At 51.3% G+C, this 1,651-nt stretch overlaps 1 protein-coding gene across 1 annotated transcript; it reads left to right on the top strand.

The window, feature by feature from the left end:
- Positions 1-122: 122 nt before the first annotated feature.
- Positions 123-616, top strand: Pmar_PMAR029386 (hypothetical protein; the record flags this gene model as incomplete). Its single annotated transcript, XM_002774259.1, has 5 exons — positions 123-161; positions 218-304; positions 353-422; positions 469-522; positions 570-616. The coding sequence occupies 5 exons, from the start codon at positions 123-125 to the stop codon at positions 614-616; spliced, it is 297 nt and encodes a 98-aa protein (XP_002774305.1).
- Between the last annotated feature and the right edge of the window lie 1,035 nt (positions 617-1,651).

Raw genomic sequence — 1,651 nt, 5'->3', positions numbered from 1 at the left:
CAGACACTGTAAGGCGAGGGCGTTGCGGCCGTTGTATGAAAGGAGGTTCTCTGGTCAGGTATAACCCCTCTAGAGTGGTGCCAGCGCAAGAGTCGAGCATTCGATTCTATCAAGCAGGAGAGATGATGCCACCTAGAGGTGCTAGGAAGGAGCAACAGAAGGTATCACCAGTGGTGTAGGCGGAGCATTGCATGGTTAATGGTTTTTGTGGGTTTAGGTTCGTTATTTGCCTGTGTTATCGGATGGCAGTCGCACGTCTGGTTTCCTTATGCTTGACGACATATTCCCTGAAGAGGCTGAGGAGGTGTTGCATCATCGTTTCACTCAGGAGTTGTCGTTCACTAGATTTCAGATACTCACCTTTGCGGACCAGACGGCTGCTCCAGTGGACAAGAAGGAAGGAGACTCCAATGAAGGGGGAGGTGGGATTGGTCTGGTATGACTTCGCTGGGGGACTCAGTATACCAGGTGCGAAACCGAAGACTGCTGACACACCTGAAGACGGCGGATCCAAGCCTTCCGGTGGGCCCTAATGGGCTCATGAAAAGATCGTCATTTATTTATTTCAGGAGAGGCGCAGCCTCCGGCGAGTTTCGACCTCCCAGACACTTTCTAATACTACTTATGATAATGAACAGTGTTGCTGTGATGAGAGTGAACTTCGTGAGGTATTCGAATACTGTTTCCAGTTTATGCTTTGTTAAGTTGTACAATAGGGCACTATGCGAAGGGACAACGGTAGTGTTGAGTGTATACTCCGAGCTGAAGACCGCTCGGACTTTGTCAACTGCGTGAAGAGCGCTAAGAAGGGCTGCCACATATGCTTGTGGTCCCCAACAGATGAGGTCCATAATGGACCAGGTCACCTGGTCCATCGTCATCCGGTTCGAGCTATTTGTTTCATCCTATTCGAAGTAACATTTGCTCTCCTACGTAGATGTACATTTCAGCATCTACAACACTCTTCTGGACTGCACTTCGAGAGCACTCATTACATCCTTGGTACCCTCGTCGCTAAACAGTGGCCGGGGACCTCGATTATCGGCGTCCCAATCGGATGTCCACTGGACGAGCAGGATGAGCAGGAACTCTTGGAGATTTCATGCCCGTGGAAATTACATCTATGTTGGTGGAGGTCAAGTTCTATGATATATTGCCTAGCCCAGCCTGTCTGCGTAATCTTGCTCTCTCATCAACCGGAGAAAGTTCTGTACGTAGACAGCTGCGGTCACTTCTCTCAGCTTGTCGGTCTGGCCGCCTTTCAAACTTCTGAAGGCGCGCTGGAGTGGAGCGGTCTGGGGATGGGCCATCCCGGATGGCAGATTCCATCCGCGTAGTTGATACGTGGAAGTCGCCGGAGTTAACTAGGTTAGTGAATTCAAGGATGGCTGAGGCTAAGTGGCGTGTTGCCTCTGCCTCAAGGGGTGTCATTGTTGGATGACCCCAAACGACGGTCGGCAAACGTCAGCTGCTAGGCTAGCGGTGCTAGCTAAAGTCGAGTCTACGGTCCACCTGCGTGTTACGCGTGCACGCTTGTACTAGGCTAGTAGGCTTGTACTTGCTGAGCTTCGTCGACAGGTCGCTGTTTGCCGGGTCGAAGGGGAGCGTGTTATCACACAACTTACTGATGCCTACCGTGTCGTGAGGGATA

The sequence above is a fragment of the Perkinsus marinus genome (assembly GCF_000006405.1).
Source record: "Perkinsus marinus ATCC 50983 genomic scaffold scf_1104296958558, whole genome shotgun sequence".
Classification (NCBI taxonomy): Eukaryota; Perkinsozoa; order Perkinsida; family Perkinsidae; genus Perkinsus; species Perkinsus marinus.
The sequence above is the reverse complement of the archived record's forward strand: the minus strand, read 5'-3'. Positions and strand labels throughout refer to the sequence as shown.